The following is a 26,555-nucleotide window of genomic DNA, read 5'->3' as shown; positions in this document are numbered from 1 at the left end:
CCGCTCCTTTCCTATGCCACCTCCAGGCATTGCAAATCGTCATTGCCGGGCACCGAAGGGGGCTCGGCAGTGACGCACGCTGAAAGAGAGTACTCAGTTTTCACTCTGGTTGTTTGTTTGTTTTCTTGGTTGTTTGTTGTGCACCGCTCCTTTCCTATGACATCTCCAGGCATTGCAAATCGTCATTGCCGGGCACCGAAGGGGGCTCGGCAGTGACGCACGCTGAAAGAGAGTACTCAGTTTTCACTCTGGTTGTTTGTTTGTTTGTTGTACACCGCTCCTTTCCTATGCCATCTCCAGGCATTGCAAATCGTCATTGCCGGGCACCAAAGGGGGCTCGGCAGTGACGCATGCTGAAAGAGAGTACTCAGTTTTCACTCTGGTTTCTTGTTTTCTTGTTTTCTTGCTTTCTTGTTTTCTTGTTTGTTTGTCCGGGCGATATCTCAGCCATCCTTTGAGCTAGGAAGCTGAAATTTCGGCACAGTAGTGAGCAAGTCCTTTGTCAAAAACGGTATTTTTTGTTTTTTGATGAATCAATTAATTGAGGAGTTATTTAATTATTAGCGATTAATAAAGTACTTATTTAATTAATTAAATTTCCTTTCTCTTCGTACCATTAACTCAGGCACCTTTTGAGTTAGGAAGCTGATATTTGGACATGCCAATGACCAGGTGATTGTGCTGCCAAGGATATTTTTGATTTATTAATTAATCAATTAATCGATTAATTATTTAATTATTCGACTAATGACAAAAATTTTTTTTTTTTTTAAAGTTACAGATTCTGATGAAATAGTGGTAGTTTATTTGTTCTCTGACCAAATTGATTAATAATTTAATTTTTTTATGATTATTATTTATTTATTTTCATTATTAATCATTTCTTTCTTTTCTTTCTCATTTGGCCAATATCTCAGGCACCTTTTGAGCTGGGAAGCTAATATTTGGACATGAGTGACCAAGTGATGTGGCTATCAAGGATATTTTTGATTTATTGATTAATCATTTCATCTATTAATTATTTATTGATTAATCGATTAATTATTTATTGAGTAATCAATTAATTATTTAATTTTTTATAAATGACTTATTTAATGAAATTTCTAAAAGATACATCTTCGGATGAAGCACGAGTGGTTTAGTTATGCGATTAGCCAATTGATTATGAAAATATTTTGTGATAATCTTTTATTGATTTTAATTATACAATTAATCAATCAATTAGTGGACACCTCTCCCTCCCAATGCAGCCTCAATGAGCTGCACTGCGGTATTGCCGGGCGCCAGAGGCGCCCCGGCAATGCCGCTCTGTAGGATATTTAATTATTTGGCATGGGGGCGGTGTACTTTGAATGTATGTGTACTTGTTGTGCACCGCTCCTTTCCAATGCCATCTCCAGGCATTGCAAATCGTCATTGCCGGGCACCAAAGGGGGCTCGGCAGTGACGCACGCTGAAAGAGAGTACTCAGTTTTCACTCTGGTTTCTTGTTTGTTGTACACCGCTCCTTTCCTATGCCATCTCCAGGCATTGCAAATCGTCATTGCCGGGCACCAAAGGGGGCTCGGCAGTTTCGCACGCTGAAAGAGTACTCAGTTTTCACTCTGGTTTATTGTTGTACACCGCTCCTTTCCTATGCCATCTCCAGGCATTGCAAATCGTCATTGCCGGGCACCAAAGGGGGCTCGGCAGTGACGCACGCTGAAAGAGAGTACTCAGTTTTCACTCTGGTTTCTTTCTTGTTTTCTTTCTTGCTTTCTTTCTTGTTTGTTTGTCCGGGCGATATCTCAACCATCCTTTGAGCTCGGAAGCTGAAATTTCGGCACAATAGTGAGCAAGTCCTTTGTCAAAAACGGTATTTTTTTTTTTGATTAATCAATAAATTGAGGAGTTATTTAATTATTAGCGATTAATTAAGTACTTATTTAATTAATCAAATTTCCTTTCTCTTCTGACCATTAACTCAGGCACCTTTTGAGTTAGGAAGCTGATATTTGGACATGCCAATGACCAGGTGATTTGGCTGCAAAGGATATTTTTGATTTATTAATTAATCAATGAATCGATTAATTATTTAATTATTCGGCTGATGACAAAAATTTTTTTTTTTAAAGTTACAGATTCTGATGAAATAGTGGTAGTTTTTGTGTTCTCTGACCAAATTGATTAATAATTTAATTTTTTTATGATTATTATTTATTTATTTTCATTATTAATCATTTATTTATTTTCTTTCTCATTTGGCCAATATCTCAGGCACCTTTTGAGCTGGGAAGCTAATATTTGGACATGAGTGACCAAGTGATGTGGCTATCAAGGATATTTTTGATTTATTGATTAATCATTTCATCTCTTAATTATTTATTGATTAATCGATTAATTATTTATTGTCTAATCAATTAATTATTTAATTTTTTATAAATGACTTATTTAATTAAATTTCTAAAAGATACATCTTCGGATGAAGCACTAGTGGTTTAGTTATGCGATTAGCCAATTGATTATGAAAATATTTTGTGATAATCTTTTATTGATTTTAATTATACAATTAATCAATCAATTAGTGTACACCTCTCCCTCCCAATGCAGCCTCAATGAGCTGCACTGCGGTATTGCCGGGCGCCTGAGGCGCCCCGGCAATGCCGCGCTGCAGCATATTTAATTATTTGGCATGGGGCGGTGTACTTTGAATGTATTTGTACTTGTTTTCTTGTTTGTTTGTTTGTCCGGGCGATATCTCAGCCATCCTTTGAGCTAGGAAGCTGAAATTTCGGCACAATAGTGAGTAAGTACTTTGTCAAAAATGGGATTTTTGTTTTTTTGATTAATCAATTAATTGAGGAGTTATTTAATTATTAGCGATTAATTAAGTACTTATTTAGTCTGGTGTTGGCATAGCGGTTCGGGTGCCGGCTTGGGATCCTAGGATCCTGGGTTCGAATCCCTGTCGATCGCTGAATTAACGCCAGGGGGGTTGACTCAGCCTGTCATCCTTCCGAGGTCGGCAAATTTGAGTACCAGCTTGCTCGGATGAATGATCACGGTGTGTACCCCGGTTTCGAATAGGTACACCGTATCCCTGCGCATCGTAAGAGCGTGACCAAGGGTTGGCGTCAGGAAGGGCATCCGGCCATAAAAACTTTGCCTCAAACAGGGAACCATGATTGTCATGGGGCCTGAAAGGCTAACCCCCGCTCTGGCGTGGAAAATGGCCTTAAAACGATCATTCATTCATTCAATTAAGTACTTATTTAATTAATCAAATTTCCTTTCTCTTCTGACCATTAACTCAGGCACCTTTTGAGTTAGGAAGCTGATATTTAGACATGCCAATGACCAGGTGATTTGGCTGCAAAGGCTATTTTTGATTTATTAATGAATCAATTAATCAATTTATCAATTAATCGATTAATTATTTAATTATTCAATTAATGACTTTTTTTTTTTTTTTTTAAGTTACAGATTCTGGTGAAATGGTGGTGGTTTATGTGTTCTATGACCGAATTGATTAATAATTTAATTTTTGAATGATTATTATTGATTTATTTTCATTATTAATCCCGGGTGTTGGGCTAGCGGCTAGGGTGCCGGCTTAGGATCCTAGGATCCTGGGTTCGAATCCCGGTCGATCGCTGAATTAATGCCAGGGGGGTTGACTCAGCCTGACATCCTTCCGAGGTCGGCTAATTGAGTACCAGTTCACTGGTAATTCCCTGTTTGTCGTTAAAGGCGGCAAAAAGGGTTGGTGTCAGGAAGGGCATCCGGCCGTAAAACATTGCTTCAAAAAGGGGACCAAAAAACAACAACAACCACGGTTCCCGAAAAAGGCCAACCCCCGCTTTGTGGGGAAAAATGGCCTCGAAAGGTGGTTATTTTTATTTTATATTTATTATTAATCATTCATTTATTTTCTTTCTCATTTGGCCAATATCTCAGGCACCTTTTGAGCTCGGAAGCTAATATTTGGACATGAGTGACCAAGTGATGTGGCTATCAAGGATATTTTTGATTTATTGATGAATCAATTAATCGATTAATTATTTAATTATTCGATTAATTACTAAAATTTTTTTTTCCCATTTACAGATTCTGATGAAATGGTGGTGGTTTATGTGTTCTCTGACCGAATTGATTAATAATTTAATTTTTTTATGATTATTATTTATTTATTTTCATTATTAATCATTTATTTATTTCCTTTCTCATTTGGCCAATATCTCAGGCACCTTTTGAGCTGGGAAGCTAATATTTGGACATGACAGTGACCAAGTGATGTGGCTGTCAAGGATATTTTTGATTTGTTGATTAATCATTTAATCGATTAATTATTTATTGATTAATTGATTACTTATTTATTGATTAATCAATTAATTATTTATTTTTTATTAATGACTTCTTTAATTATATTTCTAAAAGTGGTTTTTTTATTTTTGTTTGTTTTTTTGTATGCTGAATCGAGGCTCGTGAAAGAGCTAACATTTGCTTCACAAACAAATCAACCAGACAAACAAAATATATAAAACGAGGGAGCGGAAGACAAGATGGGCAGAGAAGGGGAAGCACACAAACACTTGAGAGCACACAACATTAGAGAGCAGGGACGTGTGGGAGGTAGAGGGCTTGGGGGGAGGAGGTGTGGGAAGGGGGGGGGGGGCAGGAGAAGTATAAAACACAAGGACACCAAGGACTTCCAGGACAGAAGTTGGTATTTCAAAAAAGTGGAATTGGTGTGAAATTAGCAGGGGTAGAAAAGATCAAGGTTTTGGATGGGGGAAGATAAGAGATGGTGGTGAACAGCTGTTTTAAAGACCTGGAGGGTGGAGTGGGATTGAAGAGAGTGAGGGAGTTTGTTCCAGAGGTGGGAGAAAAGAGGAATGAAGGAGTGAAGGTGAGTAGAGAGTCTTGATTTTGGCAGTTTAACCATAAGAGGGTTGCAGGCAGATCTTGTGCGACCTGCAGGAATATTTGCGGGACAGAGCCCAGAGAGAGCTGGGGGGGGCAAGGCCAGAGAGGAGACGGTAGAAGACGGAAAGACCACCAACCTGCCTGCGGTGAGTGAGTGAAAGGCCCTTGGAGTTAGCTTCATCGCGGGAGATTCCAATGATTCTGAACGCTTTGGTTTCAACAGCGTGAAGACGAGCTAGGTGTGAGGCAGGAGCACCAGCCCAGAGGGGAGAGCAGTATTCCATTGATACCTTGTATGTGGTGGATGAAAGCCTTGTATGTGGTGAGGAGCTCAGGTGTGCCAAGGAAGGACTTCGCACGACGGAGGATGCCCAGTCGGCGACTGGCTTTGGAGGCCAGATTTGAAATGTGGTTTTCCCAGGAAAGATCATGGCAGATAGTGAGACCCAAAAGCTTGAGTGACATAACTTATTGGAGAGGATTATTCAGAAAGTGGATGGGAGGGTTGTCCAGTCGGTCTTTTCGGAGAGACATCGTAAGAGTGTGAGATTTGTCAGGATTGAAAGACATGTTCCACATGTTTGCCCAGTCTGTGATTTTGTCCAGGTCTGCAGAGAGTGAGGAGGCTGCAGACTGCCGATCTGAGGGATGAAGAATGGAGCGACAGAGAGTAGAGTCATCAGCAAAGAGATAGAGAGGATTTTCAAGAGAGTCAGAGAGATCATTGATGAAGACCAGAAAAAGCACAGGGCCCAGAACACTGCCTTGGGGAACTCCAACCTGAACAGGAAGAGGAGATGAGAGAAACCCATTCAGGGCCACACGTTGACTTCGACTAGAGAGGAAGTCCGCCAGCCATGCGTGGAGATTTCCATGGATACCAAAAGAGGAGAGTTTGGTGAGCAGAGCGGGGTGCCAGACCATATTGAAGGCATGTGATATGTCAAGGGAGACAGCTCTAATTTCCTGTTTGTCATTGAGGACCTCCATCCATTGTTGAGAAAGCAGATGCAGCATGTCCAGAGTGGAGTGACCAGGTCTGAAACCAAATTGATGATCAGAGATCAAGGCATTGGAGAAGAGGAAAGTTATGCCCATTAGTGGTTTAGTTATGTTACTAGCCAATTTATTAAGAAAATATTTTGTGATAATCTTTTATTGATTTTAATTATACAATTAATCAATCAATTAGTGTGCACCTCTCCCTCCCAATGCAGCCTCTAGGAGCTCCACTGCAGCATTGCCGGGCTGTCGGATATTTAATTATTTGGCATGGGGGCGGTGTACTTTGAATGTATCTGTACTTGTTATATACTTTGTTTGTTTGTCTGTTTGACTTTTGTGTGATAAATGTTTGCTCTTTCACGAGCCTCGATTCTGTATACAGAAAAAAAAAAAAAAAAAAAAAATCTCCCCTTGTTAACCCCCTTGCCCGCATTTCTTCTTCGACTATCTCTCTCAACGATACTCACATCCACCGAACCATTCGCATTTACACCCTTTCCAGCCTTCGTTGCTGCTCTACGTTCATTACCCATGTCTCGCTCCCATAAATCATAACACTTCTCACATATGCAGCATACAGCTTTCCCTTCAGCTTCAACGACACTCCCCTCTCGTCAGCACGCCAATCAATTCCCGAAACTTCTTCCATGCACATCTCACTCTCGCAACCGTTGCCGAGTCTGATCCACCTTCTCCATTCAGCATGTCTCCTAGGTAACAAAATGTTTTCACACCTTCCAGCTTCATGCCGTCTCCAAGATCCAACTCAACATTTCCTCCATCTGCAGCTCCCTCTGTGCACACCTTACAATTGAATGTAGCTGCCACGCTGGTTAATGACCCTCTCAAACCACTACATTTTTGATGAACCCACACAGCACACATTGTACATTGAATGGAATTCACTCCAACACCCTTCCTGCACACAGCACACGGCCACTTCCCAGTTCTTTCCATCTCACCACATGCTTAACCACTTGCCATCACCTTCGTTTTTCCGATATTCACCTTCAGACCTTTTGTCTCCATACATTCCTTCCACTTGTTCATTTTCTCCTTCAGTCCATCCATCCTTTCTGCAATCAACACCAGATCATCTGCATTCAACAACTCCCACGGTAAACCCTCCTTTACGTTCCGAGCCAGCACCTCCATCACAGCTACAAATAGTAGTGGACTTAGTACCGACCTCTGATGCACTCCCACCTTCACCTCAAACTCACCACTATTCCCGTCCTTCGTCCTTGCAGCTGTGCGCGCTCTTTTGTACATTGCCGTCACTACTCTGATCAACCATTCCTCCACTCCTAACTTCCTCAATGCCCATGTCACTACTTCACGTGGAACCCTATCGAATGCTTTCTCCAGATCAACAAACCCAAGAAACAACTTCTTCCTCTTCTCCATGTACTTCTCCTGCAACTGCCTCACAATAAAAAGCATGTCTGTTGTTCCTCTTTCTGGCATAAATCCAAACTGCATTTCGTCAATCTTCACTTTCTTCCTTATCCTCCTCTCCAACACCCTTTCCAATACCTTCATTCCATGCTCCAATAACTGTATCGCTCGATACGGGCCACAGTCCAGAGGGTCACCTTTCCCCTTGTACAGAGGGATGAGAGTACCCCGGTTCCCAATCCAATGGAATGCGGCTTTCTTTCACCACCAGATTGCAGATCTCTGTCATTCTCTTCACACCCCAATTTCCCGCTGCCTTCAACATATCTCCCATAACTCCCGTCGGCCCTCCCGCTTTTCGACTCTTCATTGTTTTTATTGCTTCCTCAACTTCCTTCTCGGTTATCTTCTCTGCCGTTCCTAAAACTGGGTTGCTCTCTATGTTGTCATCCCATTCATTCTCTGCATTCAACAGTATTTCCATATATCTCTTCCATCTTCCTTTAATTCAATCTGGGTCCACAACGATTTGTCCCATTTCATCTATCAAGCAACTCACCCCCATCACATCACACCCCTCTATCGCTATCTGCTTTGCAATCCTGAATACCGCTCTCTGACCCTCTTCCAAATCCAAGCGTTCTCCGAACATTTTCCTACATGCCTCCTGCGCCTTTGCTACCTCTTTCTTTGCAGCCTTCTTGGCTGCCTTATAACTTTGATGCTCTGCCTTTTCTGCCCCCGTACCCTTCGCCTTCTGCCACTCCTTGAACTTCTTCCTCTTTTCGTCAATCTTCTTTCCAACTTCATCATCCCACCACCATATTTCCGAGTGCCTCGGTGGTCCTTTTGTCCATCCACATAACTCACCAACGGCTCCCAACAGACTATCTTTCATTGACATCCAACCACTTTCAAGCTCAACCACATCATCCTCTACCATACTCAGCCTCTCTTTTAATGCCTCCCTCACTGTCACCTCTTTCAACCTCCACACCTTCATTCTCGGTTGGTACTTTATCCGCCGAGCTCTCTTCGCACCTTTCACCCTTATGTTGCAGACAACCAAGTGGTGCTGTGAAACAGCCTCCTCCCCCGGGATCACCTTTGTGTCCCGGAGGTGCCCCCTATCTTGCCTTCGCACCATCATGTCGTCAACGGTTGTCGTCGACCCACCTGACGTGTTTGTCACAAGCTTATTATCCTCTTTCTGGAACTGAGTATTGCAAATCAACAAATCAGCTCCATCAGCAAACTCCAAAATCCTTTCACCTTCTCCATTTCTCACACCATATCCACAACCCCCATGATCTCCCTCAAAACCGTCCATACCTCTTCCCACATGTCCATTTAGGTCTTCTACCACAACAACTTCCTCATCTTTCACGTTTTCCATCAGCTTCTCTATTGCACACCAAAACTGGTCCTTCTTTTCGTCGCTCCGACCAACGTGTGGGGCATATCCCGAGATGACGTTCACCAAGAGCTTTCCAATCATCATTTTCACCATGATCAACCTTTCACTCACTCGAGTCACACTCACCACACTGTCTGCAAACTCCTCAGAAAACAGGACACCAACACCATTCACGCCTTCTGGGCACCCTTGCCACACAAACTTGTATTTCTGTCCCTGCCTACCCTTCACCATTCTCACACCACTTCCCTTCGATCTAGTCTCCTGCACACAACATATGTCCACTCTTCTTCTGACCAATACTTCCCCCACTTCTCCTGATCTCCCTGTCATTGTCCCTACATTCAACGTCCCAAACCTCAGAAACCGATCTCCAAGTCGGGCATAAGACGTTTCGTCCTCATAAATGGAGTGATTTCCACCCTTGCTTCGATCGGGTTCCCCACCTTGAGTCTTGAGGAGAGGGAGTGGGTCCCCCACGGGGTACTTCGGGCTGTACCCTGCCCACATATTGTTTTAATTGTCATGGTTCTCTTTTTGAGGCAATGTTTTTATGGCCGGATGCCCTTCCTGACGCCAACCCTTTTAGTCGCCTCTTACGACACGCAGGGATACTGTGTACCTATTCTAAACTTGGGTACACACCAGGATGGTCACTTGTCCATAAATGCTGTTCTTCCTCAACCTTTTCTGCCATATTCAAGTTATGCCCTCATAAGAGGTCGAACACTTCCCTCCTCATTGGATTATTCACAAACTGCATTAAAAGGCAATCCTGGGCAAGATCACGAAATTTCTCCTCTGCCCTTTCTCTGTTTCTGAACCCAGTCTATCCCTGGCAAATTAATATCACCCACAATCAGTACTCTTCCCTCACCACAATCCTTTCTGAATTCTAAATTAACCTTTTAATCTTACTTTTCCGTCACCCCAAGAGCCTAATTATACGTGCCAAACAACTCTTCCATCCCTAATCTCTATCCACGCAGAACACTCTTCATTCATTCCCTGCTTCAGATCTCCCTTTTCTCTTGATGCAATGTTGTCCTTTACCGAGATTGCGACACTTCCTCCGATTTTCTCTTTCCTTTCACACCTCCACATCTGGTGGCCTTCAATTCCTCTCATTTAGCTAAACCAAGTTTCACTTCCTGCAACTCTATCGTTTATACTCCTCACTATCTACTCTCGCTTCAATCTCCTCCATATTATGTAAACTCCTGACTGACATTGGAAGAGGATGTTTTTTAAAGTTTTCTCTTTCTGGAATTTTTTTCCTGCCTTCCCATCCCATTTAAATTTGCATCTTTCCTTCAACATTGTTTATCACCACATATTTTATATATTTTAACATATTTATTTCTGTTTATTCTCCAGCCACAAAACGTGCTTTTCAGCAAAAAGGGGTTCCTGACGGTCATCGACTTTAAAGCTGCCAGACCTTTTTGCCCAATGGGTGAGAAAATGTTTACCTGCTGTGGCACACGTGGCTATATGGCACCAGAGATCACAGCACACGGCTACGCAGGTCCCCCAGTCGATGTGTGGGCACTTGGCATCCTGTTCACAAAATTATTTGTTGGACTTCAATTTGACGGATGTAATATTATTGAAGTGAGTATTGTTGAAAATGGTATCTTGATCATGAATATGGTGTGAAGGAGGTGCCGATGTGAATGGTGTGTTGTGTGAAGGGAGTCTTGAGTATTTCACATACAGTGCCTTGAGAAGGTGTTCATAGCACTTGATGTTTTTCACATTTTGTTGTGTTACAGCCTGCACCCAGGGGCATTGCCCCTATTTTTTTTGAAGCAGTATTATATTCTGCACATAATCTCTATATAAACTAAACAAAGCCCAATGTATACACTTTAAAAAAAATCTATCTTGTTTATTAGGGGCCTCTTCTGAATGGGGGCCTGGCACGGAGGTGCCATCGGAGCCATTGTAAACCCGGCACTGGAGCTCTAAACGTCCCCCGTTATGTAGAATGTAGATCTGCTGGAATATGTGTGACAACTGGAATATAATTGAAATTCAGCATTGATTGTTTTTGAAACTTTTTTTTTCTATATCTGTGGATTTACTGCACCCCCAACATTTAACTTTTTTTGCAGATAAATAAGCGTGATTAATACACTGGAAAATACCTTAATATACAGCCCATTCCGAAAGTATTCAGATCCCTTCACTTTTTTCACATTTTGTTATGTTGCAGCCTCATGCTGAAATCGTTTAAATTCATATTTTTCCCTTATCAATCTACACTCAATACCCCATAATGACAAAGAGAAAACAGGATTTTAGAAAGTTTTGCAAATTTATTAAAAAGAAAAAACTGAAATATCACATTGACATAAGTATTCAGACCCTTTGCTATGACACTTGAAATTTAGCTCAGGTGCCTCCCATTTCTCTTGATCATCTTTGAGATGTTTCAACACCTTGATTGGAGTCCACCTGTGGTAAATTCAATTTATTGGACATGATTTGGAAAGGCACACACCTGTCTATTGTTACGTGTTCCTCCCCGTCCTCCTGGTCTCAGTATACCTCCGAACCCTGAGAGGAGCCACGGCAGAAAAATATGTTATTCTGTGTTAGAAATCAACAGTGGAACCACACCAATGATTTTAAACGAACAAATGTTGTATTAAAAATCACACACAAGAATAACGGTATAACCAATAGCAATCCAGAGTGCACTCTATATATCTTATGATGGTACCATCAACAAAAGTCAGATAACTCACTGCGCTCCAAGTGAGTGAAAAAGGATACTCCTCAATGTCTCTCTAACCTTCTCCAAGGCGAAGTCGATTCGATCCAGCGAGTAGTGATGAGGCGAAGAGGCGATGAGGCGATGGGGTAAAGCGTGGACTGTCACGTGGTCCAACCAGAAGCAAACTGGCATAGGAAAGGGAATCCCAAAGGCGCGATCCAAACGTTGCGTTCACAGAATCAGCAAACCGCAACGTAATTGGAGACGAAGCGGTCGCGCACACACATCCCTGACAGATGATAGGATGTTGAGAAGAGCTGACGCGGAGCAAAACCTTTGTCGGTGAACGAAGCGCAAGGTTCAAAATGGCCGACGGCTCTTATTTGAGTCGATGCGACCAAGCAAGGATTCGTCGGAATCTCAGCCCAAACCTGACTACGCAGATTTCTCAATTCCCGTGATAATACCTATCACAGGATGTCCTTTCAAGGAACTCAAAATTCCCTCACAACCTTCGTTAAACAACGCTCGCTACAGAGCTCGACGTCACGCTTCTTGTCCGACTTTTCTCGCCACGCCTCTTCTTCTTCCCTCTCCTCGTCTCCCGGTTCGGTTTCCTGTATCATTTAAAGTTAACCTTTTTAACTTTTGATAACTGTTCATGAACCATAAACCTTTTGAAGATAATAATAGTACACAATATCAGAAATATGTCAAGTGGGTGAAAACCACAACAACAGAGGTGATGAATCCGTAACACTTCCCCCCCTCAAGAAAGAAAGTTTGAACACAGCGAAAACTTTCTTTGCAGGCACACCCTTTAAACAAAGAACAGTAAACTCACAACCAAATCATCAATTCCCGTGGGCAACAATTATCAATCTCCCAAAATAAAGCGACAACATTTCACACAACCCCCAGAGATTTCCAAAGTTAATTCACTCTGGACAAAGCATCAGCAACGACAGTGTCCCCGCCCTTTACATGTTCAATTTCCCAGTTGGACTCCTGCAAAGCCAAACTCCATCTCATCACCCTCTGATTTTACTTTTCGTTTCTTTTGAATGAAGGTTAAGGGATTGTGATCAAAAACCCAAAGGCCAGCAAATCTATAGCACTTTTCCCGGGAGGCCGAGCTGAAAGCCAGGTTCCATGGTGGTTGGGTGGTGAGGCTTGGAAGTATTCACTACATGGACGCCTTTAGGAACGAGGAGTTCACGGTTAGTCCGTGCAGGAAAGTTCACCACATGGACGCCTTTAGGAACGTGGAGTTCACGGTTAATCCGTGTCGGAAAGTACACTACATGGACGCCTTTAGGAACATGGCGTTCACGGTTAATCCGTGTAGGAATTTTGGCTCGGCTGCTCCGCAGCATTCAGTGCTTCAACTCTTTCTAACTTTCGTAATAATCACGGTTGGACCGCTTGTCACTGTAGTCACGTGAATAGCGGTCTCCTTCTCGGCCACTACCCTGATAAATCATTCCTTCGGGAGCTGCCGTAACTCTGGGAGCGTCCATAGTAATATCGACTGCGGCCACCACGAAAACTACTGCCACGTTTTCCTCTTCTGTAGCTCCCTCGACGCCTACGGCCTGCCTTCTCTACGGCTATGGTCCGACCATCCAAATGCTTGCCATTCCAATCCTTCGCTGCCTCTTTGGCGTCCTTTGTGTTTTCAAACGTGACAAAGCCAAACCCTCTTGACTTTTGCGTTTCCCTGTCTTTTACCAGCCGCACTTCCAAAAGCAGTCCATATTGGCTGAAGACAGAGGTCAGAACTTCTTCCTTTGTTTTGAAGTTCAGTCCACCTACAAATAGCTTGCCAAATTTGCCGCCATCCCCGACGGGTGTGGTGTTATTTTCCCTTCTGGGCTTTTTAACAACCATCGGGTTACCAGAAACTTGACCACCGCCAAATCATTCCCGATAACAAAAGATACTCCCTCGACAGGAAGAGTGGCTTGTAAACCTACGGTGACAGGTCCTGACACCAAATCAGACTCCAAATGGATGACATGAAGTGGAGCTCTAACACCGCCACCAATCCCCTGTAAACGAACACTATCACCAGTTGCCGTCTCCTCTGACAATGGCAAAATGGCTTCAAGCTTTATAGTCAGGGCCCTTGGGGATATTTTGGTTCAAATTCTTCCAAAAGTATCAAATTTGGCGCATATGTTGCCCATGCCATACTCTTTCGATTTTTGACGGGCGCCCAGGGCGGTATGATCCGGGGACCATACCGGTCCATCCCGCCATGTCACCTGACCTATGACGTCATAATTAGGATATGCATCCAATCACATGGCGTACTATAAGTTGTCAAAGTTCAAAATGAATCGATCGAAAAATGAAGGCAGGGATCCATGTTAAAGGTTTTCATAAAATCCAATATGGCCGCCAGGTCACATGACCTATGACGTCATATTTATGACTTGTATACAATCATGTATACATGAACCTGGATCATGATCGCACAAAAATTAAACACAAGGATATGGTATACAGTTCATAAAACATCAAAATCCGTACCTTTGTAATTAGACTGATTAACTGCATATGCCTGAAAATTAGGAAATAGACATGTAAATATTCCTCTAATTGTCAAAAATAAGGTCAGAGTTCGATTACCCAACCCAGAAACATAAAATGGTGAACCTCGCGTAAATCTTGACAAAAAACTCAAAAACTGACATGTTTGACTCAAAAATGACCGTTAAGATTACCTTGAGGGTTGACCTTGACCTCGAATCATCAAAATAACATCATAATTGGATTCCTCGACCTCGAAAACCCCTGAAAAGTGGTATCATACATGATTCCAACCCTTTTGGTTATTTAACTGATTTTCCTCTAATCCGGGTGGCGGCCATTTAGTATTTCGCCAATATGGGGCCCCCAGGGGTGGGGGGGGGGGGGGGGGCACCCGTCTTGGCACCCGTCAAAAATCGAAAGAGTATGGCATGGGCAACATCTGGGCCAAATTTGGTGCTTTTGGAAGAATTTGAACCAAATGGCCCCAAAATATCCCTAAGGGCCCTGACTATTAAAGATTGATGTGCTCCTGTGCCCCTCAATACCCTAACAGGTCTCTGGTTAGTCGAGTCTCTATCTAGTGACACAAACCCCTCTGAAATAAATGGTTGGTAACCCTTTTAGGGCAATTTCTCACATTTGCCATTGCATTCGGAGTTGTACTAGTCGGACTCAGCTCCTGATTTTCCTTTTCCAGAGCACAACAGTGGGACCTCAAGTTTCCAGGTTTCTTGCAAAAAGCGCATGTAGGCCTGGAGGAGAACCTCGTGGTCTGCCTCGAGCCCCCCGGAAGATAGGTTTGTCTTGGAACCGTAGTCTTCTGATTTCTAAAAGTTGTGGTATCAGAGTTGTCCTCATCGTCATCTCGAGGCCGCCCCCATTAATTTTCGTTCTCCGCACCGGATGTACCATAGCTCCCCTGGTTAAGTCTAGGCGAGAAGTTAGGTTTGTGGAACCCCATCCTGTATGTTAAGGCATAGTCATCTGCCATGGTTGCTGCCTCATACAACTTTGGTACTTTCCTTTCCTCCAGATGTACTTTAATGTCCTCATGGACACACTGTTGGAATTCCTCCACCAGGATCAATTGTCGCAATAGTTCGAAGTCTTTCCCAACCCCTTTTAAATCACACCACTGATCAAACATGGTTTCTTTCATTCTGGCAAACTCCACATGGGTCTCACTCTCCCTCTTCCTGGCATTCCGGAATTTTTGCCGGTAAGCTTCAGGGATCAATTCATAGGCTTTGAGAATGGTTTTCTTCACTATCTCATAATCTGCACATTGGTCAATCGGTAAAGCCGTATAAATATCTTGAGCTTTACCCACCAGAACACTTTGCACTAACATGGTCCAGGACTCCTCAGGCCATTTTAGCATTTGAGCCACTTTCTCAAAGTGTGAAAAAAAATTGGCTACCGCCTTTTCATTGAAGGGTGGAACCAGCCTCACATGTCTGCCAATATCCCAGGTGTTCTGACTCGGTGTCGAACCAGTCGGCATGGATGGTACCTCTCCCCGTTCTTTCATTAAATCCAGCTCCTTGAGTTTAATTTCCCGCTGAAGCGCCAAGTCCCGTTACCTTAACTCCCTTTCGGCTTTTCTTTCCTCTGCTTTTTTCTCTTCTAACCTTTCCTGGAGTTCTCTTTCAACTCTCCTTTTCTCTGCTTTTTTTCTCTTCTAACCTTTCCTGGAGGTCTCGTTCAACTCTCCTTTCGTCTGCTTTTCTTTCCTCGAGTTCTCTTTCCTGTGCTGCTCTTCTTTCCTCGAGTTCTCTTTCCTGTGCTGCTCTTCTTTCCTCGAGTTCTCTTGCAGCTCTCCTTTCCTCTGCTTTTAACCTTTCCTGGCTCTGCAATTGCATCTCCATTTTCCTTAGCTCCACAGTTTCTTGTTCCTCGGGTAACCAATCCAAGGCTACCTCTTCCCATGTTCCTTGTCCCACCAGAGATTCTATCACCAATCTCTGTATCTCTGCTTTCCTCATATTCGCTCCGACCTCCAAGCTAAAATGTCTGGCCAATACCAAGAGGTCCGATTTTTTTAATGCTTGGAACTGTGCCTCACTAGGGGACGCCGCAAACTTTCCTGTGTCAAACACCATGGTGACTAACTGTTAACACCTGTTAACCTCCACACAAATATTTTCCAATTTTTGAAAAATTTGAGAATGTTGGAAAAAATTTCCAAATTTTGGAATTCTGGGAATGTTAGGGAATTCTTTCCCAGACGAAATTTAGGGAATTTAATCCACAGTACGAGATTTATGGAATTTAAGCAGCAAAGCCGAGCCCCCAATTTCTCCACAGTATGAGCCCCCAATTTCAATCTGGGTCAATCCCGAACAAATGTTATTAGGGAATTTTATATCCCGGATGAAGACCCAATTTCGAGCCCACGAGTCAATTGGACGAGCCCCCAATTTCTGTTCCGTGTTCCTCCCCGACCTCCTGGTCTTGGTATACCTCCGAACCCCGAGAGGAACCACGGCAGAAAAATATGTTATTCCGTGTCAAAATCAATGTTGAAACCACACCAATGGATATCAACAAACAAATAATATATTAACAAGTACAAAAAGTTTTAATTAAAACAAAAGCCTCATCGATGTTACACAATGCCTAGATGCAGCTGTGCCTATAACGTCGATGTTATAGACACAGGACATTCCTATTGATTCGATTACTTGATGTTATTTTTGTGCAAAGTGAAAATATATCTCAGCAATTTTCCATGTGTGGCGACGAATTTTTAATATATCTCGGCATTTTCCCGTCGGTTATTTCAGGCGGTGTATGACTGACCATGCCGCGATTAAAAAAAAAAAAATCTCGGCAATTTCCCGTATGTGGCGACACGTGAACGAAGCTATGCTCCTCTCTCCACATTATTGTGACGACGTATAAATTAAATATTTCATCGTGACGATTGTCATCAAATGGACGAATTTTTAATATATCTCGGCATTTTCCCGTCTGTTATTTCGGGCGGTGTATGACTGACCATGCCGCGATTTAAACAAAATATATATATATCTCGGCATTTTCCCGTCTGTTATTTCGGGCGGTGTATGACTGACCATGCCGCGATTTAAACAAAATATATATATATCTCGGCATTTTCCCGTCTGTTATTTCGGGCGGTGTCTGACTGACCATGCCGCGATAAAAAAAAAAAAAATCCTAATGGACTTGAAGTTACAGGCCTTTGAGAATTCATTTCGTTCTATAAAGGGCAACTTTCATCGGATTTTCTTCCCGTTTTTTTTCAACCGAGTCTAAAACTATGTTAGCGACTGTGAAAAATGAAATGATATATCGAATTTGATTTGAAATAAAACTGTGAGAGAGGAAGACACCATGGGCCTACAAAACAGGCCTCAAAGCTATGCGAGTTAATAAAATGGTGGATATTTGTTTTTATGAAGCCTCTCCCAGAATGGGTGGAGCTATGGTTCCCAGAATGGGTGGAGCTTTGAGGTTTTGTCTTCTCTGCAAGAACAAGAAGAAGAAGAAGAAGAACAAGAAGAACAACAACAACAGCAGAGGGCACTCTATGACCAGCGTCTGCGACGCGGCTAAAAATCACACAGGAATAACGATACAACAATGATAGCAATCAACAATACAATCAATATATCTTAAGATGGTACCATCTGCTAAAGTAACATAACTCACTGCGCTCCCAGTGAATGGAACAGAACACTTCTCAATGTCTCTATAACTCAAAGGTGATCCCGGCGAAGAGGGGAAGAGGCGATGAGGCGAGTAATGAGGTGTAGGCAGAGCAAACCCACAGCAAACTGGCGTAGGAAAGGGAATCCCAAAGGTATGATCCAAACGTGCACGTTCACAGCTCAATCAGCAAACCGCAACGTAATTGGAGACGAAGCAGTCGCGCACACACATTCCCGACAGATGATGGGATGTTGAGAAGAGCTGACACGTAGCAAAACCTTTGTCGGTGAACGAAGCGCAAGGTTCAAAATGGCCGACAGCTCTTATTTGAGTCGATGCGACCAAGCAAGGATTCGTCGGAATCTCAGCCCAAACCTGACGTCGCAGATTTCTCAATTCCCGTGATAATACCTATCGCAGGATGTCCTTTCAAGAAACTCAAAATTCCCTCGTGACCTTCGTTAAACAACGCTCGCTACAGAGCTCGACGTCACGCTTCTTGTCCGACTTTTCTCACCATGCCTCTTCTTCTTCCCTCTCCTCGTCTTCCGGTTCGGTTTCCTGTATCATTTAAAGTTAACCTTTTTAACTTTTGATAACTGTTCATGAACCATAAACCTTTTGAAGATAATAATAGTACATAATATCAGAAATATGTCAAGTGGGTGAAAACCACAACAACGGAAGTGACGAATCCGTAACACTATATAAGGTCTCACAGCTGACAATGCATATCAGAGCAAAAACCAAGCCATGAGGTCGAAGGAACTGCCTGCAGAGCTCAGAGACAGGACTGTGTCGAGGCACAGATCTGGGGAAGCCGACAAAAAAAAAATTCTCCTGCATTGAAGGTTCCCAAGAGCACAGTGGCCTCCATAATTCTTAAATGGAAGATGTTTGGAACAAACAGGACTCTTCCGAGAGCTGGCCGCCCGGCCAAACTGAGCAATCAAGGGGAGGGGGGGGGGGGGGCGCCGGGGGAGGGGGACCTTGGTTAGAGAGGTGACCAAGAACCCGATGGTCACTCTGGCTGAGCTCCAGAGATCCTGTGTGGAGATGGGAGAAACTTCTGGAAGGACAATCATCACTGCAACACTCCACCAATCTGGGCGTTATGGCATAGTGGCCAGACAGAAGCCTCTCCTCAGTGAAAGACACATGAAAGCTCGCTTGGAGTTTGCAAAAAAAGCACCTAAAGGATTCTCAAACTTTGAGAAACAAGATTCTGTGGTCTGATGAAACCCAGATTGAACTGTTTGGCCTCAGTTATAAGCATCATGTCTGGAGGAAACCAGGCACTGCTCATCACCTGCCCAATACCATCCCAACGGTGAAGCATGGTGGTGGCAGCATCATGCTGTGGGGGTGTTTTTCAGCAGCAGGGAATGGGGGACTGGTCAGGGTTGAGGGAACAATGACCGGAGCAAACTACAGAGATATCCTTTATGAAAACCTGAAGCAGAGTGCTCAAGACCTCAGACTGGGCCGAAGGTTCACCTACCCACAGGACAATGACCCGAAGCACACAGCCAAGACAACGCAGGAGTGGCTTACAGACAACTCTGTCAATGTCCTTGAGTGGCCCAGCCAGAGCCCTGACTTGAACCCAATCAAACATCTCTGGAGAGACCTGAAAATGGTTGTCCACCGACGGTCCCCATCCAACCTGACAGAGCTTGAGAGGATCTGCAGAGAAGAATGGCAGAAAATCCCCAAATACAGATGTGCAAAGGTTGTCGCATCATACTCAAGAAGATTCGAGGCTGTAATTGCTGCCAAAGATGCTTCAACTATGTACTGAGTTAAGGGTCTGAATACTTGTGTCAATGTGATATTTCAGTTCTTTCTTGCAAAACTTTCTAAAATCCTGTTTTCTTTTTGTCATTATGGGGTATTGAGTGTAGATTGATGAGGGAAAAAATGAATTTAAACGATTTCAGCATAAGGCTGCAACATAACAAAATGTGAAAAAAGTGAAGGGGTGTGAATACTTTCTGAAGGCACTGTCAGGAATAAGCCACTTTGTCCTCGCTTTGCTCACCCTAGGCCAAATAAACCCACATATACTGCACTTAATATCCAATTATTGAGCTGAGAGGGTTTCTTTTTAAGCTAAGAAAAAACTATGGTGTTGTACACCATAAATTATTTGATGAATGAAAATGTATTTTATTCGTTTTGAGTCGAACCTTGGTTATGGCATCAGTGAGTGCTTGTTTGGAATATGCTTATTATGCAAATGTAAGTATTTGATTGCAACGATTGTTTAGGATTTGGTCACAAATACATTTGTTTTGCTTCTTTGCGTATTAGATATTCTGTCACAAGTATTTACCCTCAGCCGATCATCAGCCAGTATTGTCACAGTTCGTGCTATATTTATCCACCAATGGCGTCTTCCATGAAAGGGGTGAATTGCGACGATGTGTTACGTGCTCCTCCCCAAATCCCGGTCACGGTGTACCTCCGAGCCCCGAGAGGAGTCACGGCAGAAAGATGTGTTATTCTGTATGTCAAAGATCAATGGTGAAGCCACACCAATTGTTACCAACAAACAAATATTGTTTTAAAATCACACAAGAATAACAGTACAACAACAATAGTAATCAATTGTACAACCAATATATATTTCCTATGATGGTACCATCAGGTTCGTACAATATAACTCACTGTGCTCCAAGTGAGCGAAAAGAAGAACATTCCCCAATGTCTCTATTCCGGCATCAAGCCAGAGTCGATCCGCTCCAGCGATCGTCAGAACGATGTCCAATCGAGACAAGAATCCCGCTCGGATGACAGCCACTGTCCCGCTGCCAAAGCTGCGCCAAGGCGCCCTCAAGGCGACTGGGAAATCACACCCTCGGGTATGGACGTTCCACGGCTCAGTCGGCGAGCCGCAAATTAACCTTCAAAATCCACGTTATACACACACACACACACACACACACACACACACACACACACACACACACACACACACACACACACACACACACACACACACACACACACACCAGATAAACGTCTGGATGCGGTGAAAATGGGTGAAGCGAGGTGAAAAGTCGAACAATGCAAATCCTGCGTGAGGTAAAATGGCCGACGGCCCGTTCTCGAGGCGCAACGGCACCGATGATTCTCTTCGGAATCGATCGCAAAACCTGTCACACAGGTTTATCTGTCACAGCGATGACGACTCTGTCGCAGGAATCCCTTTCCCGGGAAGCCCAAAGTTCACTCGTGACTCTGGTTCGCCAACGTTCGCTCCAGACCTCAAAGCAGCTCGGCTTTCTTGTTTAACTCACTCGCTCCGCCTTCTTCTTCCTCCTCTTCCTCTTCGTCGTCGTCCGGTTCCGGTTTCATTTAAAACATTAACTTTTTTACCTTTTGAGAATAGTAATCTCTAGCTCCTTCAAACGACAACAATAATAGTACACGGAATCAAAAATGTTTACAGTGGATGAAAACCACAACAACGGAAGTGACGAATCCGTAACACTTCCCCCCCTCAAGAAAGAAAGTTTGAACAAAGTGAAAACTTTCTTTGCATGAAAAAACTCTTTTAACAAACAAAAGTAAATCTCACACCCAAATTATCAATTCACGTGAGCGACAATAATTAATATTCCCCAAAATATAGCAACAAAACTTCCAAACAACCTTCAGAAATTTCCAAAGTTAGTTCACTCTGGACAAAGCATCAGCAATGACATTGTCCCTGCCCTTTACATGCTCAATTTCCAAGTTGAACTCCTGCAAAGCCAAACTCCATCTCATCAACCTTTGGTTTTTATTTTTCATTTTTTGGATGAAGGTTTAGGGGTTGTGATCAGTGAAGACTTTTATAGGAAAGGTAGTGGTTCCCAGATACACCTCATAATGCTGAAGCGCGAGCATGAGAGCAAGGGTCTCTTTTTCCACAGTGGCATAATTTGCCTGGTGTTTGTTAAACTTTTTGGAGTGGTCGCACACTGGGTGATCCACTCCATCCTCATCTTCCTGTAATAGAACTGCCCCAGCCCCCACATCACTTGCATCAATTGCCAACTTGAAAGGTGCTTGAAAATCCGGGGCTGCTCGGATAGGAGAGCTCATTAATATTGCTTTGACGTGGGCAAAGGCAGCCTGACATTTGTCATCCCAAACAAACTTGGTCTCTTTCCTCAGCAAATTCGTTAAAGGGGCTACCACATCTGAAAAATTCCTGCAGAACCACCGGTACCAACCAGCCATACCCAATAATCTCATAAGCTCCTTCTTCCCTTTTGGAACTTGGAAGCGATCAATGGCTTCTATCTTGGCTGTCACCGGTTGCACCTGACCCTGACCTACTACATGGCCGAGGAACACCACCTGTGCCTTCACAAACTCACTCTTAGATAAGTTGATGGTCAACCCTGCCTCGGTCAGTTTCTTGAAAAATGCCTGAATTTGTTTAATATGATCTTCCGTGGTCATAGTGTGGATGATGACATCATCCAGATAAGCCTCCACCCCCTCAAGGTCTGCAATAAGCTTATTAATCAGCCGTTGAAATGTAGCAGGCCCGTTTGTCAATCCAAAGGGAAAGACCTTGTACTGATACAACCCATTTGGTGTGACTAAAGCCGAGATTTCCTTGGCTCTATCAGTAAGAGGAATCTGCCAATACCCTTTCAGCAAGTCAAACTTAGTTACAAATTTAGCTGGGCCTATTCGATCAATACAGTCATCAATCCTCGGGATGGGATATGAGTCGGTCTTGGTCGCTGAATTACCTCGTTTTAAATCCGTACAACAGCTAAAACTGCCATCGGGTTTTGGAACCAACACACATGGTGAGCTCCATTCACTGCTGCTTGGTTCGATGATGTCATTCTCCAACATATACTGAGCCTCCTTCCGAAGATACTCCATCTTCACAGGGTTCATCCGATAAGGGTGTTGTTTCACAGGATTGGCTTCCCCCACCTCAATATCATGATATACCAAGTCAGTACGACCAGGTACATCTGTGAACAAATGTGCAAACTCAAAAATTAGGCTGGATAGTTGTCCTTGTTGTTCCCTCGTCAAATGAGCTAATTTCTCATCTAAATGACTCAACACTTCCCTGTTCGTCAATCTGGGACAAGCTTGGTCATCAAAGTTATCAAACTTCACACCGGCCTCAACCTGTGGATTCTCTTGCACCCCGACTACAGGCACGACAGGTGAGACAGGAACCATTTTTTCCACAGGCTTCCTCTCATGATATTTCTTCAGTCGGTTGACATGACACAGCTGCCGCTTTTTCTGTCGTTCGGGAGTTGTCACCACGTAATCTGTTTCATTAACCCTCCTTTCGATTGCATAGGGACCAAAATATCTAGCCTGTTGTGGCTGACATGGAACAGGAAGCAACACTAACACTCGGTCCTCAGGACTGAAATTTCTTATCTGAGATTGCTTGTCATGTCTCACTTTCATTTTATCCTGTGTCACTTTCAAGTTGCTTCTCGCAACTTCACAAGCCTTTGCCAATCTGTGCCTAACCGTTGACACATACTCCACCACTGTTGACTGTGACTCCTCCTGCAGCCACTGTTCTTTCACCAATTTCAATGGTCCTCGCACTGCGTGTCCAAACACAAGTTCAAAAGGACTGAACCCCAATGACTCCTGAACAGATTCCCTCGTAGCAAACAACAATAAGGGTATTCCTTCATCCCAATCCTTGTCACATTCAAAACAATACGTTCTGATCATATTCTTCAATGTCTGGTGAAACCTTTCCAAGGCCCCTTGGCTCTTGGGATGGTAAGTACTTGATCTTACTTGTTCCACTCCCAACAGGTGTACCACTTGCTGAAAAAGTGTTGACATGAAATTGGAACCCTGATCAGACTGGATGACCTTAGGTAGGCCAACCAAAGTGAAAAATTTAATCAAGGCCTTTGCAATAACTGCTGCAGTAATTTTTCTAAGAGGCACTGCCTCTGGGAACCTTGTGGAAGTGCACATGATGGTCAACAAATACTGATCTCCAACTTTAGTTTTAGGTAAAGTGCCTACACAGTCAATAATGACACGGCTGAATGGCTCTTCAAAAGCTGGAATGGGTTTTAAAGGTGCAGATGGGACTTTCTGATTAGGTTTTCCCACCAGCTGGCAAGAATGGCAAGATTTACAGAAATGCACTACATCACGTCGCAATCCTGGCCAGAAAAAATGTACCAATATTCTGTCACAGGTCTTGTTCACTCCAAGGTGCCCGGCCAAAGGTGTCTCATGCGCCAAACTCAATATCTCCTTCCGGTACGGCGGTGGCACCACAATTTGGTAATGAACTTTCCACTCATCGTTTGCTGGCACCTCCGGTGGTCTCCATTTTCTCATGAGTATTTCCCCTTTCATGAAGTAACCAACAGGTATCTTCATAGCCTCTTCCTCTGTAACGGCTTTACCAATTAAACTCCGGATCTCCGAATCTCTGTGTTGTTCTTCAACAAGTCTCTTTCGGACCAGCACCGTTTGCTCCACCTCGCTCCCAGATGTCTCCGACGGACACTCCATTTCCTCTTTGGTTCCAGATGACACCTTTTCCTTAAGTTCCTTGATGTCACTCCCTTTCCCATTACCTCTTTCAGAATTTTCCTCCAATACCTCGAAGGAACCCAAATCTACATCGCCTTCCTTCTCCTTCTCTTCAGAGCGCTTCCTACCCGAAAGCACGAGTCAATGCACAGGATGGAAAGATACCCGGAATCTCCTGCTCTAACTGTGCGGTGTTATTTTCCATACTGGGCTTTTTAACCAACATTGGATTACCAGAAACTCGACCACCGGCCAAATCATTCCCGATAATAAACAGAGATTCCCTTTAGAGGAAGAGTGGCTTGTAAACCTACGGTGACCGGTCCTGACACCAAATCAGACTCTAAATGGATGACATGAAGTGGAGCTTTAACATAGCCACCAACCCCCCTGTAAAAGAACACCAACACCAGTTGCCGTCTTCTCTGACAATGGCAAAATGCCCTCGAGCATCAAAGATTGATGTGCTCCTGTGTCCCTCAATACCCTAACAGGTCTCTGGTTCGTTAAGTCTCCATCCAGTGACACAAACCCCTCTGAAATAAAAAGTTTGTAACCCTCTTGAACAAGGTCGTTCTGTGATGCGGTAACTTTGGCATGGGAACCTTCACAAGGCACTGTCCTCCAAGGACGATTTCTCGCATTTGCCAATGCATTCGGAGTTGTACTAGTCTGACTCAGCTCCTGATTTTTCCTTTTCAGGGCGTAACATTGGGACATCAAATGCCCAGGTTTCTTGCAAAAAGCGCAAGTAGGCCCGGAGGAAAAACTCGTGGTCTGCCTCGGGCCCCCCGGAAGATAAGTCTGTCTTGGAACTGTAGTCTTCTGATCCCTAAAAGTCGCGGTATCAGATTTGTCCCCAGAGTCATCTCTGGGCCGCCTCCATGAATATTTGTTCTCCGCACCTGATTTACCATAAATCCCCTGGCTAACTCGAGGCGGGAAGTTAGGTTTGTGGAACCCCATCCTGTGTGTCAAGGCATAGTCATCTGCCACGGTTGCTGCCTCATACAACTCTGGTACTTTCTTTTCATCCAGATGGACTTTAATGTCCGCGTGGACACACTGTTTGAATTCCTCCACCAAGATCAATTGTCGCAACATGTTGAAGTCTTTCCCAATCCCCTTCGAGTCACACCACCGATCAAACATGGTTTCCTTCATTCTGGCAAACTCGACATGGGTCTCACTCTCCCTCTTCCTGGCATTCCCGAATTTTTGCCGGTAAGCTTCAGGGACCAATTCATAGGCTTTGAGAATGGTTTTCTTCACTATCTCATAATCTGCACATTGGTCAATCGGTAAAGCTGAATAGATATCTTGAGCTTTACCCACCAGAACACTTTGCACTAACATAGTCCAGGACACCAAAGGCCATTTTAGCATTTGAGCCACTTTCTCAAAGTGTGAAAAAACTTGGCTACCTCCTTTTCATTGAAGGGTGGAACCAGCCTCACATGCCTACCAACATCCCAAGTGTTCTGACTCGTTGTCGAACTAGCCGGCATGGATACTACTTCTCTCCGTTCTCCCATTAATTCCAGCTCCTTGAGCTTAAGTTCCTTCTGATACTCCATGTCATGTTCCTTTAACTCCCTTTCAGCTCTCCTTTCCTCTGCCCTTCTTTCTTCTTCAGCTCTCCTTTCCGCTGCTCTTCTCTCCTCGAGTTCTCGTTTTTCTGCTCTTCTTTCCTCGAGTTCCTTTTCAGCTCTCCTTTCCTCTGCTCTTCTCTCCTCGAGTTCTTTTTCAGCTCCCCTTTCCTCTGCTTTTAACCTTTCCTGGCTCTGCAGTTGCATCTCCATTTTCCGGAGCTCCACATTTTCTTTTTCCTCGGGTAACCAATCCAAGGCTACCTCTTTCCATGTTCCTTGTCCCACCAGAGATTCTACCACCAATGTCTGCATCTCTGCTTTCTTCATATTAACTCGGACCTCCAAGTTAAAATATCTGGCCAATATCAAGAGTTCCGATCTTTTTAACGCTTGGAACTGTGCCTCATTAGGGGATGCCGCAAACTTTTCTGCATCAAACACCATGGTAACTATCAGTTAACACCTGTTAACCTTCACACCAAAAGTTTCAATTTTTTTTTTTGGAAAAATTTGTGAATGCTAGAAAAATTCCAAATTTGGGAATTTTGGGAATGTTAGGGAATTCTATCCCAGACGAGGATGTTAGGGAATTTAATCCCAGACGAGTCCCCAATTTCTGTTACGTGCTCCTCCCCAAACCCCGGTCACGGTGTACCTCCGAGCCCCGAGAGGAGTCACGGCAGAAAGATGTGTTATTCTGTATGTCAAAGATCAATGGTGAAGCCACACCAATTGTTACTAACAAACAAAT

General features: G+C 43.6%; 1 protein-coding gene across 1 annotated transcript in view; it reads left to right on the top strand.

Annotated features, from left to right (window-relative positions):
• The window catches only part of LOC137437583 (uncharacterized), a 230,052-nt gene that overhangs the window by 125,009 nt on the left and 78,488 nt on the right, over positions 1-26,555 (top strand). Inside the window, exon 17 of the mRNA XM_078766282.1 lies at positions 10,103-10,339. Coding sequence (XP_078622408.1) covers positions 10,103-10,339 — 237 coding nt within the window. The remainder of the gene's footprint in view (positions 1-10,102; positions 10,340-26,555) is intronic.

This window comes from Myxine glutinosa, chromosome 12 (assembly GCF_964187855.1).
Source record: "Myxine glutinosa chromosome 12, kmMyxGlut1.1, whole genome shotgun sequence".
In the NCBI taxonomy this organism is placed as follows: domain Eukaryota; kingdom Metazoa; phylum Chordata; class Myxini; order Myxiniformes; family Myxinidae; genus Myxine; species Myxine glutinosa.
Note: the sequence above shows the minus strand (reverse complement) of the source record. Positions and strands in the feature narration are given on the sequence as shown.